Source organism: Erigeron canadensis, chromosome 1 (genome assembly GCF_010389155.1).
Source record: "Erigeron canadensis isolate Cc75 chromosome 1, C_canadensis_v1, whole genome shotgun sequence".
NCBI classification, from domain to species: domain Eukaryota; kingdom Viridiplantae; phylum Streptophyta; class Magnoliopsida; order Asterales; family Asteraceae; genus Erigeron; species Erigeron canadensis.
Genome location: NC_057761.1, coordinates 40,982,571 through 40,996,379, shown reverse-complemented (window position 1 = coordinate 40,996,379; position 13,809 = coordinate 40,982,571). Strand labels below are relative to the sequence as shown.

Below are 13,809 nucleotides of genomic sequence, written 5' to 3'. Positions count from 1 at the left end.
CGGGTGCCTCCAATAAAAAAGAACTCGTAGACATCCTTATACATCATTCCATCTATAGGCAATATATACAAATTCATGATCATTTTCATAAACCAAATAGAATGCATCCAAATCATTTTGGAATAAAAGAACAAATTGGTATCAATTATCATGGTAGTGTTGTTAGTTTGAATTTAACTAATACAGAGTTTGGTAGTTTTGTTAGGACTTTATGAGTATAGTTCGAAGGCATCTCTTTAATTTATTTATTGTAATTTAAGATTATACAAGATGTGATAAGGTGAGTCAATCATGTAAAGCCAAAAGACATTGATATTTTAGGTACTTGGATGTGACATGGGTTTTGTATACTCGTATCTAATTAGTTAAATTTTCTGCATGCTGCTATTATTTTATTTCTAGTATAACCATAATGTTTATAGTTTTATTGAAATCAACAATTTAAAATATAAACTCTAACCCACTTCCCAGCATATTAAGTGAGACCCGTGGGTCAACTAAGAAAAAGATGTTGATGGGGTTTTCTAATTCTTAAAAGTTAGTGATTATATTTGTTAAGTTATATATTACAACACCCGTAATCTAACTTAGGGCCGGGTGTGTTCGTTTTGTAAGTTTTGATATTAGTGTCGTATTCACATATAAATTTTGTAAGTAAAAGTGTGACAGGCCGGTATTAAGACAGTAAATATTTTGAACATCTAGTGACTAGTGAGTTAGTGTCACTTTCGTTATGTGCCATTAAAGTGAGATGATCTTTTCTTTAATTTTCATACCCAATTTTATAATATTGGATAAACACAATAGTCAATTAAAACATATAGTTACATTTGTTATCTACTAAATTTCTTTTTTAATTTATTCTCTGATTTATCCACTTGTCATCATCTTATAGTTAGAAAGATTATTAAGTTATTTAGTTAGACAGATTAATCATTTCTTATATATTATTTATGATCATGATACATTATTTGTATATTAGTTTAGTTGAATATCATTAAACGTCTTAGTAGTAACGATCAAAAAATGTCGTTTGTTTCTAGTCGCATAAGCCTACAACTTGTAAATATGTGTGAATTTTGTACGAATGTAGATTAATTTGTTCTTATTATTAGTCTTATTTTTATAAAATCTATAAGTTAAGTACATAAGTATCAAATTTAGAAGGTTGGTAATTTTTAAAGGCCAACTGTATTTTATTTGGACAATGATTAATCATTTTTCAAAAAAAATTTAAAAAATCTTCAAATCATGACATATTTATTCCACTAATTCTCTTTTTTAGTCACAACTTTTGATTCACTACAACAAAAATTTCACTTATTCACCCTTACTTTAAATAAGTGTAAAGAAATTTCTTAATATATTCACACTTAAAAATGTTTAAAAAATATATACATGTAAAAATTTAAAAAATTATAATCTTCGCCGCCTCTTTCCCAAGTCTCTCTCACCTTGAAATTTCACACTTATATGTGTGGAAAGAAAAAATCCACACCTAAAAGTGTGAACAAATGTCAAACATATTCACAGTTAAAAGTGTAAAAGTTAAATTGTAACACATAATTTCTTCACACTTTTCTTGTGTGAAGAAATTTGGTGTTACAAATTAATTCTTACATTCTAAGTGTGAACGATTGATATAGTTTTATACATTTGGAAGTGTGAACTTTTTTTCCACACATATAAGTGTTAAAAAGTTATGATTTTTCAAATTTCTTCACATTTTTAAATATAAATACTTTTTAAACATTTTTAAGTGTGAACAAATTAAGAAATTTTTTCACCTAAATGACATTTTTGTTGTAGTGATTTTGTCGCATGTCATTATCATTAAAAGAATATTTAAGAGATTTAGTTAAGAGGATTTATCATTTCTCATTCGGCTAAACACGATGCTATATAAAGATGGACACCAAATACACCATACCATACACAAGTGCCAGCAACACAAGATCAACAACACTTTTCTTTTTTTTTTTTTTTTTTTTTTTGAATGGCAAGATCAGCAACACTAAATACACAAGATCATTACATTAGAGTATTACATAGTACACCATATAGTTAAGGGAAATGATATTCGTACCACTTCTTTTAATAAATTTATTACAACTATACATTATTGTTGTGTACAATCAATTATAAAAATTGTACATTTCAAAAACCAGGGTACGAATATCATCTCCCTATACTTATTAACACAAATGAGAAAATGTGAACTCCTTACAGCCGTTCCACTCAAGCCCAAAAAACTTGGCCCGTGATTTTATCAAAAAAAGAAAAAAAAAAAAAACTTAGAAGGTTGCTACTTCCTAGTCAAAACCTCCACTCTGTCTTTGGCCTGTGAGTGAATCTTTTGACCATACTTTTTTTAATCACTTTTGAATGGAAAATAACAAACGCTTGAAATTTTAATCACATTAATTATTATATAATTTATATATATTTGGCAATACTCTGTTGGATTGCAACTTCTAACCAACAATATTCGTTTAATACTAACTGCATAAATAGTATATTAATTAACTTTTTGTAATGTTAATATAACAAAAAAATTTATTATTTTTTATTATTATTATTATTATTATTATTTTATTATTTTATTTTATATTAAATCACCACTCTCATTAGAAATTAATAAGATTTACAAGAAATTAATAGGAACCCAAGATATTATCTGGGCCCTCACTCCTCTAGTTATAACAAAACTAATCCTATTAAATATATGAGCAACAACACGTGCTCCAATGTCTTGAGCGAATGAGAACGTTCGTATATACTTTGAGCAGGGTCACTGTATCCTTATCAAGTTCTCCAAAGGAAGAAAACGAGAAAGGGATAAAGCCACATCCAATACTTGCACACTTAGCCTTATTATTATTATTATAAATCATAACTTTCATTATAAATTAATAGGATTTACAAGAAATTAGTGGGAACCCGATACTATCTGAGCTTTTGTATATCCAACCGGCATGATATCAGGACACATGAGATTCCAATCAATAGAAGACTATATATTTATTCATGAAAAACAGATTATTATTATTATTATTATTATTATTATTATTTGTATTGAAAATGTAATAAATATTTAATTAGATTATAAATTTGTCATTTCAAATTAGTAATTAATAATAAACTATGGAGTATACTTTTTTCTTTCTATGATTGTTAAGTGACAAGTGAACCAACTTACAACTTAAACAACAACTTAATTTGTTATAGCAATCCAAGAGTTTAGTTGGTCTGGATTAAGATACATACCAACAAATATAATTTTATTTAGAGAACTATGAACAATTCTAATCATATTTAATTTGATACTAGTTATTGTTTTAAGCTTAAGCGTGGATGATTAGTTATATTATTAAATATCATACTTATACTTGAAAAAAATAGAGACAAAGGTAATAAAATTTTTGTTATAGGGGTGTGAAATTTTTTTGCTTTTGATACCGTATGTTTGCTAATTATCAGAAATTCAGAATAACCTTTTTTCTTTTAAACGACCAACATGTATGCATGGGAATATGAATATCTGGATGTCATGTATTTTGGTTGGATATAAAACTCTTCGCATCTTATTATTTTAATTTACGAAAAGTATGAAGGCTTAATCATTTATTTATTGTATAATAAACATTACAAAAAATAGTATGTGAGGAGTTATATATCTAAATATACATGATAACACATATTCAGTTTTCTCTTGTATATATCATACAAAAAATAAAAGTTTTTCTAAATCAACAACTGCTCTTTATCAAATGTTCTAAAATGAACAAATGAAACATATATATGGATTTATCAAATGTTCAAAAGTGAACAAATGAAACAGATGAATGTATTTATTCTTTCAACTAAACCAACATAAAGTTTTCATTGTGATTTTTTTAACAAATTTATGATTAAACAATTTGAATCATTCATTGAACACAATATTATTATTTAAATATAAAATTTATCCATTTTAAAAATAAAAATAAAATTTATACCGTAATATTTATTAAGTATACTAATTTACTTTTTTTTTTTTATTGGGTTTATTCATACATAGTTGTCGACTCGACTCGAAAACATGATTCTTTAACTCGTGACTCGGAACATGACTCGACTCGTAAGAGTCATGACATTTTTAAATGCTACATAATATAGTATAACTATATATATGTAACGACACGACTCGATAACTCGAAAACACAAAAGTTTTTTTTTTATTTTTATATATGCCCCACTGCGCCGCAGTGAGGTCGAGCGCTCCCACTGCGCCGCAGTGGAAATTCTCGGGCCAAAACTGTAAGAACTCCCACTGCGCCGCAGTGGGCTTGTCACGCTCCCACTGCGCCGCAGTGGGAGGAAAAGAAATTTTGGCAGTGGGATTCCACTGCGCCGCAGTGGGCTCGGCACGCCCCCACTGCGCTACAGTGGCCCACAACCCAACAACATCAAACTTTGCCCACTTTAAGACTTAACCAAAACCCTTGAACCACAACCAAAATTATAAGAAATTACATTCCAGAATTGAAAGTAAGAGAGTTAATCCGAAAACATTCATAATTGTCAAATTAGTTTGATCCATGATCGACCACGCAACCATATGGGTCGATTACCCATTTGACATGCTATAACCAAACCAACTATCCTTATCAACTACAAAAGGCATGAACATGACCATTTACAAAACATATCAAAATATGGCCAATAACAACCAAAATGTACCATGAGCCAATGTCAAGAGGGACAACTAGGTTTCTAACCAAATCATCGTCATTCGTCGGGAATGACCTAATTACCTTCAAGACGTCCAAAGATCGCTTCAAACTCTAAATCAACTATCTTCAAAAAACACTCACTAGTTCCTTCCTCTGGAACTACCTATATAAGAGAGTAAACATCTAAAATATAAGCAAAGGCTTAGTGAATATACTTGCATACATTTACGAATACGAAGGAGGGCATAATACTAGGACTTTCACATGTAACCTATGGCATCGTCATGTCACATTTACATATTCACCTTGCACACAAACAATACATATATGGATCCATATAAGCTAAACAATCATAACAAATCATATCTATCGGGATTCTTAGGCCCCGGAGGTTCTTAGGCCTCATATCACATCAACTATCGGGATTCTTAGGCCCCGGAGGTTCTTAGGCCTCATAAACAATGCCCCACATGGGCTTAACGCCGAACCAATTACCATGCTTGGAACATTCACATCTCATGGTAATTGGCCCAACGTATACATAAAGGTATGCAAGAATACTCACCTCCTTCGCAATAAAGAGAATAACGCTAACAACAAGCACAAGCAAACTTCAACCTAAAATCGTATCGAAAAAATGTATAAGCTTACATTCACAACTTGACTAGTTCAACCTAGCCATTTACAATCACTAGCCTTTTCTAAATCCAAAACCCAACCCATTTGTCATTGAGTTACTTTCATCTTTAACTATAACATTAGGTAGTTCAACATACTATTTTCATTCACACAACAATAACTAGTAATGTTCATCTTTTCTTACAAACTCAATTCATCACATGAATTTATCAATTTCATAATCAAACACATTTTATAACTCAATGACAACTAGGTTAACTAAGGAATTGGAGAAAATGAACCATACTTCATTTTCTAGCAAAATCCTCCAATTTGGTTCATCCATGAACCCTAATTTCAGAAGGAAGATAAAACTAAATTAAGGGAATTCAATACCTCAAGATTCAAAGAGCTAAATCAAGACTATAGGCTACAATTCCTTTTTCTCCCCTTTTTCCTCTTGATTTTCAGCCACCACCCAAAGTCACCAAAACCCTAGCTTGTAAATTCCTAATATAGGTGGAGATGATTAATGATTTTGTTCTTGATGAACTACTCTTTGATTTTGAAAGAATATGAGAAGGAATGCATGAAGAGAAGAAGAAAATGAGAGTGGAAGTATGATTCATACTCAAAAGAAGATGTCTGGCACTTCCTATGGGTGCCACGACCCACTCCTCAATTTGGTGGGTGTTTTACCCGCTATCCGCTAAAGTTCCAACTAAATTAATCCCATATCTAAAAATAAAATACTAGGAAGTTAATTTAATGTCAAAACTAAGAGAAGGGGTTAATTTCTTTTACCTTAAAATATTTGGGGTGTTACAATATACATGATATATATATAGTAAAGGTTTATGTGAGAACCATTTAAATTAGAGGAACCATGAGAACCATTATATTATAACTTGATGTTCATATGTGATACGAATATGTGAACATATTCGTATAAAATATTTGGGGTGTTACAATATGTGAATATATTCGTTCACATATGAATAAATCAAATTATACTTAATATTATATATGTTCATATTTGAATGATTTTTAAATGAACCTTATCTTTTATATATATATGTTTTTGTGTGTGTGTGACGTCTTTTAAGTAAAATTTAAGTTCATTATCTTATAAGATTTACCGAAATATTACATATTCAATAGTTTGAGTCATAAAATTATAATTTATCTCTAAATTCGTAATAAATGATCAAAACTACATAGATAACACACAAAATAATGTAGCAAAATAAATACAATATATAATATATAACTATAGTATCAAACTACAATAATTATAAGTTTGCGACTTGTGACTCGTTCCAAGTTCACACAGCGACTCGTAAGAGTCTGGACAAAAACGAGTTACCTAGCGAGTCGACTCGTTTTTTATGTAAATTGACTCGACTCGTAACTAATGACTCGTAAGAGTTTAACTATATATTCATATACTTTGCGAACACACATTAAAAAGCACATATGAAAATGACAACATTAGCCATAGATATATGTCTAGTTCTCAACATAAAAAGTGAAATATATATGTTCAGTCAAACTGTGATATATTGCCATATTTATGTTTTTTAACCCTTAAAACCCGCATCCATTGCTGGGAAAGTTGAGACAATGATCATTATATAATCTCTGCTTAAACTTTCGAAATGGTAAGAATTAATTCGTTTGTTTCCAAAACATACTATAAATGACGTCGGTTATATTCTAACATTTTGTGAGATTGAAGTTTAACATGGAAATGAATCTTCTTGAACTAAATAGCCTAATATTCCTCCTAATCATGAGATGATGACATGTCGAAAAATGAGAAGACAAGATTAAAAAAGAAAATTAATGGATAACACATTTCATTTTTTTAATGTTTTAGAAAGATTTTTAGGCTTAATCTTTAAAAAATTTATCATTTTCCTTATAACTATGTTCATAGATTATATATGATACAAACAACAAATAATATTACAATTTTATTAACAGTTACGATCATTTCCTTGATATCTTATTGATAACTATTTTAGTTTCTTTTTGTTTTGTTAAAAGAAACCTGAAAGGCTTTTGTTAACTTGTAATAAATAGTTTTACACTTAATATAAAGTTTAGGGGATAAGTCTTTTATATGAAAATGTACATTTTCTTTATGCACATTAACTGAAACTCTAAGAGCTCATTAACATTTTTTTTTTTCGATTTGATTTTTAAAACTCAATGACATCAAGTTGGTTAAAATATAAGATCTTACTTTTACAAATTAGTAAAGAGATACTATCTTTTAGAATTTTTCTAGAAAATGCTAATTTATGTGATAAGACTATCTTTAGTGGGAACTCTTTAGTTATTTATTGATATTGTTTGTTATTGAAGTTTGTATAAAATTAAAGATTTTTTTAATGTATATTACTTAAGGGGAACTCTTTAGTTATTTATTGATATTGTTTGTTATTGAAGTTTGTACAAAATTAAAGATTTTTTTAATGTATATTACTTAAGGGTATACGTATGTACAAATATTTATATGATTGAAAGTAAAATTAAAAAGATTTAAAGAGTTCATAAGAATTTGTTATAATTTATAGACATCTTTATTATTAGAGATAGCCTAACCGAAAAGTAATGTCACGAATACCCCGTAGTTACGATTTGAAATGTGTCATTTTTAAAAATAAAAAGCTTTTTACTTTTAAATATTTTATAAGTACTACATTATAAAACTAGTGGGAACTCATTCCTATACATACATCCACTCTATCCCTATATATACACACATCCTTTCCCCTACTCCTTTCCTTAATATCTCCCCTGTCTCTTTAAGCCCGGTACTTTACTCTGTTCACCGGTTCAAATCAGCCGTAAATCCCCCCGCCAACACTACACTGTAACCAAATCTGTCAGAATAATCCAGCACCAACAGTCAAAAAGTAAACGGTTTTTCACTTTCCCATTTTACCCTTCTTTCCCTCTTTATATTTACACCCACCCATAAACCACTCTACAACCTACTAGCCAAAATGATCACCGGCCATGACTTTTACACCGTCATGTCCGCCATGGTCCCACTATACGTCGCCATGATCCTCGCGTACGGCAGCGTACGGTGGTGGAAAATCTTCACTCCTGATCAATGCTCCGGCATCAACCGTTTTGTTGCCATTTTTGCTGTCCCTTTACTTTCCTTTCATTTCATCTCAATGAATGATCCTTATAATATGAATTACCGTTTCATTGCTGCTGATACCCTTCAGAAAATTATCATGCTTATTGTCCTCGGCTGCTGGGCCAACTTCACTAAAAACGGTACATATATTTTTATAATATACATATATTTTCACAAGACCTTTTTGGGATAATGAAAATAATTTTTTTATGACAGGGAGTTTGGAATGGATGATAACGATATTTTCGTTATCCACGTTACCAAACACGCTGGTAATGGGGATACCATTACTAATTGCTATGTATGGTGAATACTCAGGATCATTAATGGTTCAAGTTGTGGTGTTACAGTGTATTATTTGGTATACACTTTTATTATTTTTATTCGAATATCGTGGTGCGAAAATTCTTATAATGGAGCAGTTTCCAGAAACTGCTGCTTCTATTGTTTCATTTAAAGTCGAATCCGACGTCGTTTCACTCGACGGTCATGATTTCCTAGAAACGGATGCCGAAATCGGTACCGATGGGAAGTTACATGTAACTGTTAGGAAGTCGAATGCTTCCCGAAGGTCATTAGCTGGACTTGGTGGGTCCGGAATGACTCCTCGGCCCTCGAATTTAACGGGGGCCGAGATTTATAGTTTGAGTTCCTCTAGAAATCCGACTCCAAGAGGATCGAATTTCAACCACTCGGATTTTTACTCCATGATGGGGTTTCCGGGTGGCCGGTTATCGAATTTTGGACCGGCTGATGCTTATTCGGTACAGTCATCCCGAGGGCCGACTCCTAGACCTTCGAATTTCGAAGAGAGTACGGCTCCCGGGCCGTTAAATATGAACTCTCCGAGGTTCGGGTTTTACCCGGCTGCGGGTGCTGGTCAGACAGCGCCCGCGTCTTACCCAGCACCAAATCCTGAAATTGCGTCGACCGTTACAAAACCGACAAAAAGTCAACAACCAGCATCAACACAACACAATGGGTCCCAAAATAAAACTAACAACCATGATGCTAAAGAACTTCACATGTTTGTGTGGAGCTCTAGTGCCTCACCGGTGTCTGAGGGTGGTGGTGGGCTCCATGTGTTTGGCAGTAATGATTTTGGAGCGACAACGGACCGACCCGAACAGCAAGGTGCTAAAGAAATTAGAATGATGGTCTCTGATCAAAATGGTGAAACTAAAGGTATGTATATATACATAGTCATAATTTTAATTCGATGTAACATTTTAAAAATGTTATTTTTGTATGTTAACGTATTTTTGAAACATAAATAGTATAATCAATGAAATATGAACATTTATTTTAAGACGTTTTATTTATAATGCTTACCATACCATTTTAAAATATGTTGAAATTTTGTAGATGGTCGAGAAATGGGGAAAGAGGAGTTTAGTTTTGGTGGAGAAGAAGAGAATGACAAAGAAGGGCAAATCGGGTTGAACAAAATGGGTTCGAGCTCGACTTCAGAGCTCCACCCAAAGGGTGTTCCGGTTGAAGACGGAACAACCGGAAAAATGATGCCACCAGCAAGTGTGATGACCCGATTGATATTGATTATGGTTTGGAGGAAACTGATTAGGAACCCAAATACATACTCGAGTCTCATTGGTCTAATTTGGTCCCTAGTATCATTCAGGTAAATCCAACATGTTAGTTGAAAATTAAATTAAAATGTCTATTTTCATATGCCTTGCATTAAATAACATTTATTCAAACTTCACTTACTATATTTATGTTTTCTGTATTTCTAGAGAAGAAAAAAAAAAAAAAAACAGGATAAGATTTGAAGAATATATAATGTATTGTTTATTTTTGTTATTACAGGTGGCATTATGCAATGCCAAAAATTATTGAGAAGTCTATTTCAATACTTTCAGATGCTGGTCTTGGAATGGCTATGTTTAGCTTAGGTAAATTTTGTTAAAAAAACAACTATTTTTACTTTAAGTAAATATGTCTGGTTAAATTTAGGATATGTCTATATATGCTTTTGTTCAATATCATCACTACTTATTATATGATTGATATTTTTGGATTAAGGTCTGTTTATGGCGCTTCAACCAAAGATAATTGCTTGTGGTAATCAAGTAGCTTCATTCGCTATGGCAGTGAGGTTTCTAACGGGACCAGCAGTAATGGCAGCGGCTTCTATAGCCGTCGGTCTTCGTGGTACCCTCCTTCACGTCGCAATCGTCCAGGTAATAACCCTTTGCTTTGTCACACCAACCCTTTACCTACATTTCGTTGTCTATTGTTATGAAGTATATTATTATACACTTTGAAGTCACTTACTTTCACCATATCTTGTATTGTTTAACATATATGTGATGACATATAATCTTTTTATTATTTGTTAAGTTGTTATGCTATTATTTTAATAACTTTGTAGGGTATTTTGAGTTACTAGTAACGTTATTTTATTAACTTCGTTCATTGATTGACAGGCGGCACTCCCCCAAGGGATAGTACCTTTTGTTTTTGCCAAAGAATACAACGTTCATCCTGCAATTCTTAGTACTGCGTAAGTATAATTTATTAGAGCTAATTTGTTGGTATTACCGGCAGTTAATTTGAAAGTTCAAGGTTTTAGCATCGTTTAAACAATTAATCTTCAAAATTTGTTTCAAGGATATATTTCATTCGCATAACAAGATTTTTAGAATTGATACATTATAAGCACGAATATAATTCTTGATAGAAGAAAGACTCTTTGATCAAAAGAATGTACCAATATTACACCTATTACTTTCTAAATTGACGAGTTGTCTTTCATTTTTGTGAAAATCACAGGGTTATTTTCGGGATGTTGATTGCGTTACCCATAACTCTAGTCTACTACATCATATTGGGATTGTGATGAGGAAGAACAAGAACTGTTTTGTAAGGAGAAAATCTTATGATGAGTCCAAGAGAATTGGAATATGGAATTTTTGACTCCTCTTCCCTTGGTATAAGGATCATGCTCCCTCCATCTTCCAATGTTGTATCTTTTGATATGCAGATTTTCAAGAAATGTGGAGAGCAAAGAAGGAGATATAGCTTTTGAAGAGGGGAGACAAATAGGAGGAAACAAGGAACATTTAATATTTTTTTCTCCTTTGGTAAAAAAAAAAAAAAAAAAAAAAGGAAAAAAACATGTTAGTGATATATTAGCTAAAAGTTTAGAATTGATGGCATGTAGAGTTATGTTTTTTAATCGATTTCGGTTATTGATTTCGTTGGGTAGTGTTGTTTGTTTGTCACATGTGCATCTCATTTTGTGTAATTATTTTAAGGTTATTATAAATTAAACATGATGTAAAGGTTTTGATGCTTATTATTGACTATTTAATTGTCTTATTAGTGTGAATATAACGAGTGGCTTCTCATTCGTAAAGCAGACTAAAAGACACTTTTTAGTAACGTTAATATTAATAACAAAAGCAAGCCAACATGCTTTATTGACAGAAATAAAGGTTTGGGCTATAGAAAATATTTTTGCCATTTGAGAGTCTAAAGTGTTTAACATACGACATATAGTAAGAGTAATTGATTTTAGTTAAGATTTTTAGGATATTAATCTTCCTTTCAATTATTCTCATCGACGTGGAGTAACTAGTATCAGTAAACTTTGTTGCTAGTTATTTTTCCTCTTCCATTGTAAGTTTTAATTAATTTATAGTATTTAAAGTAAAGATTTGATGTTTTGTTAGGAGGTGAATAGGTGATGACTTGAGTTTACTTTGAAGGGACAATATACATTTACTTTTGTAAGTTAAATAAAAGGGACTTTTTGAAAGCAAGGGTGCAAGTATTAGCAAAAGGGGATTACTTTTTAGTGGTGGACTTTAAACATTTGGTCCCTTGTAAAGTTCTTTATGTGAAAAAAGTGTAATATTCCACTATCTCAACCTCAAAGTGAATTATTATAGCTCCTATAGGAAAGGTATCTTTGCATAATAACATGATAAAAGCACAAAATCAACCAAAAGGAGTTCGAGCATGGTATAATTGGATCATGTGTTAACCACATAATTCTACCTAAGGAATCTCTTTAGGCTATCTCCAATGGAGAAGAAGTTTGTGCACATCTGTCGACATCCATTCTTGTCCTTTCTTTTTCATAGCATTGAAGCATGTTTGTTCTTGCTTGTCCATAGCCTATTTATCCTTCACCAAGGATATGGTTTTGGATGTCCATAGCCTTTTACCTATATTAATGGGTAATGATGTGAAATTAAGATGTAAGGATATGTAAGGATGATTGTATGGTTGGAGGTAAAATTAAAGGATTTTAAGGATTTGTAAGGATATGATGTGACAGCTGAATGATGCCTAAGGACATCCTTAGTATTGAAGATAGCCTTAGAGATTACACTTGTGTGTTAGTTTTTGACGATCTTAATACAATACTACTCATCAATTATCAAGTTAATGTTCAATATATTTATACACATAGCAAAGATTTTTTTAGAAATGTTGTCTTTAAAAAATGAATAACAGACTCAATATTGTCTGATTGTGTGATCCACACCTTTAACACAAAAATTGTAAGATTGTGATTTTATTACGTTATTTATTAACAATTGTCAAATTTTCATAGAAGGTAGGATCTTTATTTCAACCAATGAGTCTATCATCTTAATCAAAATCAAACAATAAATATGTGTAATAACTTAACCTACTAAATAGGGTGATCATAATGCTACATGACTTATTATATGTATTTTGACATTGTTTGGGACAGGTTTGATAGATCTCTAATCACTTGTCTTCTGAACTTTAAATTTATTGTAGACAAATAAATGAATCTATGATTCTATGCACTCAAATGGTTTTAAGATAGAGTCGTAGGATGTGGGAAACATTAAAAGGTATTTTAGAAACTTGGTTGTTTGAATTCTACCGGCAAATGAATTAATTGGAATTTCACTTAGGCCTATCCTTATAGGAACCACTTCTAACCCACGTCTAACATTATTCATCAGTTTTTCTCTTTTCTAGACACATTAAGACACACCCTTCCTTATAACTCCCACTTCTTACACTTACAAAATCAAAAACGGACCCACACACAGCCTTAGATGCGCCTCCAAGTTTAGAAGAAACCCTTTAAACGCCATTGTAGATGCGATCGTGCTAATAGCGTCTACGCTAACTCGTGCGGAAGCATACAAGACGTATGGACGATTTACTATAAGGACCGGCCTTAGTTATTCATTATTTTAGTATCCTATTTGTTTCAACACATGATGAAGGTTACAGGTTACAAAGTACAAAAGATTGAGATATATTTGCAAAATTGCATTAAAATTGAAGCGGTACCCAATTCCT

General features: G+C 31.5%; 1 protein-coding gene across 1 annotated transcript; it reads left to right on the top strand.

Moving 5' to 3' along the window:
- The first annotated feature begins 8,087 nt into the window (after positions 1–8,087).
- On the top strand, positions 8,088–11,812 carry LOC122585214 (auxin efflux carrier component 7-like). Its single transcript, XM_043757326.1, has 7 exons — positions 8,088–8,633; positions 8,710–9,678; positions 9,859–10,132; positions 10,321–10,406; positions 10,537–10,694; positions 10,941–11,017; positions 11,287–11,812. The coding sequence occupies exons 1-7, from the start codon at positions 8,348–8,350 to the stop codon at positions 11,351–11,353; spliced, it is 1,917 nt and encodes a 638-aa protein (XP_043613261.1). The 5' UTR covers positions 8,088–8,347; the 3' UTR covers positions 11,354–11,812.
- Positions 11,813–13,809: the final 1,997 nt, after the last annotated feature.

Excerpts from the sequence above, each read along its gene's own strand:
- LOC122585214 (XM_043757326.1), top strand. The coding sequence starts at position 8,348 with ATGATCACCGGCCATGACTTTTACACCGTCATGTCCGCCATGGTCCCA. Across the intron at positions 8,634-8,709 it reads GGCCAACTTCACTAAAAACG|GGAGTTTGGAATGGATGATA; the intron begins GTACATATATTT and ends TTTTTATGACAG. Across the intron at positions 11,018-11,286 it reads CCTGCAATTCTTAGTACTGC|GGTTATTTTCGGGATGTTGA; the intron begins GTAAGTATAATT and ends TGAAAATCACAG.